Here is a 968-nt window from a genome sequence, read left to right as displayed (position 1 = left end):
TCGCCATAAATATACCGTCCACCTTAAATGGTCTGTCACCTCCACCTGGCCCTGCTCAGCCAGTCACAAGTCAAGAGTGGACTCTGATCAACCTATCAGCAGCCAGCGTGGCGCCTGACGGACCAATCAGCAGCCAACGTGGCGCCTGACGGACCAATCAGCAGCAGACTCACATGCGGCCCGGTGCAGGTCCCACAGTCGGACGGTCCGGTCGGCGCTGCCCGTCACCACCTGATGCAGGACGCTGCTGAACCTCGCCGCCGTCACCTTCCTGCTGTGACCTGTCAGAGTCACCTGAGACACACAGGTGTACGACCAGGTACTCTGATTACTCTGAGTAATCTGCCAGATGAACGTCAAAGTACAAAGAGCCAGAAGGAGAATAGAGCATGCTGGGACAGTCTGAGGTGGTTACCTTGGGAACGGAGTCATCCAGCCGCCACAAGATGGCCGACTTGTCGTAGGACGCGGCGAGGATCCTGAAGCCCTGAAACAGACACACCTGTCAGATGAGCCGCTGCTTCCCGCCAGGTGAGCGGCTGCAGGTGTGAGGTCACTCACCGCCGGGTCGAACTCCACGCAGGTGATGCCCTCGGTGCTGCCGTCCAGAGTGGCCCGGTGAGCCAGCGAGCCTGGTGACATCATCAGTGAGGTCACGTTCCACACCGCCACAGTGAAAAGGTAAAAGGTGACCTGAGCACTCACCTGCTCGGACCTCCCACAGCTTGAGGACGCGGTCGGTTCCTCCGGTGGCCAGAAGGTCGGAGCTGGAGCTGAAGCGCACGGCGTTGATGCCCTGCTCATGGGCCTCCTGGCAGAGAGAGGCATGATGGGTAACAAGGAGCTACGATCAAACTATTGATCAGTGTTGACTCCATAGACTGTATAACAGATGGACGTAGCTGCCGTGACGTCACCCGTTGGTTTCTGCACTGAGAACATGAAGCCAGGGTTTTGCTACTTCCTGG

At 58.4% G+C, this 968-nt stretch overlaps 1 protein-coding gene across 1 annotated transcript in view; it reads right to left on the bottom strand.

Moving 5' to 3' along the window:
- The window catches only part of atg16l2 (ATG16 autophagy related 16-like 2 (S. cerevisiae)), a 17,440-nt gene that overhangs the window by 6,404 nt on the left and 10,068 nt on the right, over positions 1-968 (bottom strand). The window contains exons 10-13 of the mRNA XM_008288030.1: positions 706-811; positions 562-632; positions 416-487; positions 174-294 (exon numbers count right to left, since the gene is read on the bottom strand). Of these exons, the coding sequence (XP_008286252.1) occupies positions 174-294; positions 416-487; positions 562-632; positions 706-811 (370 nt within the window). The remainder of the gene's footprint in view (positions 1-173; positions 295-415; positions 488-561; positions 633-705; positions 812-968) is intronic.

This window comes from Stegastes partitus, unplaced genomic scaffold (genome assembly GCF_000690725.1).
Source record: "Stegastes partitus isolate 25-593 unplaced genomic scaffold, Stegastes_partitus-1.0.2 Scaffold537, whole genome shotgun sequence".
NCBI lineage: Eukaryota > Metazoa > Chordata > Actinopteri > Pomacentridae > Stegastes > Stegastes partitus.
This window is presented reverse-complemented; position numbering and strand designations above follow the sequence as displayed.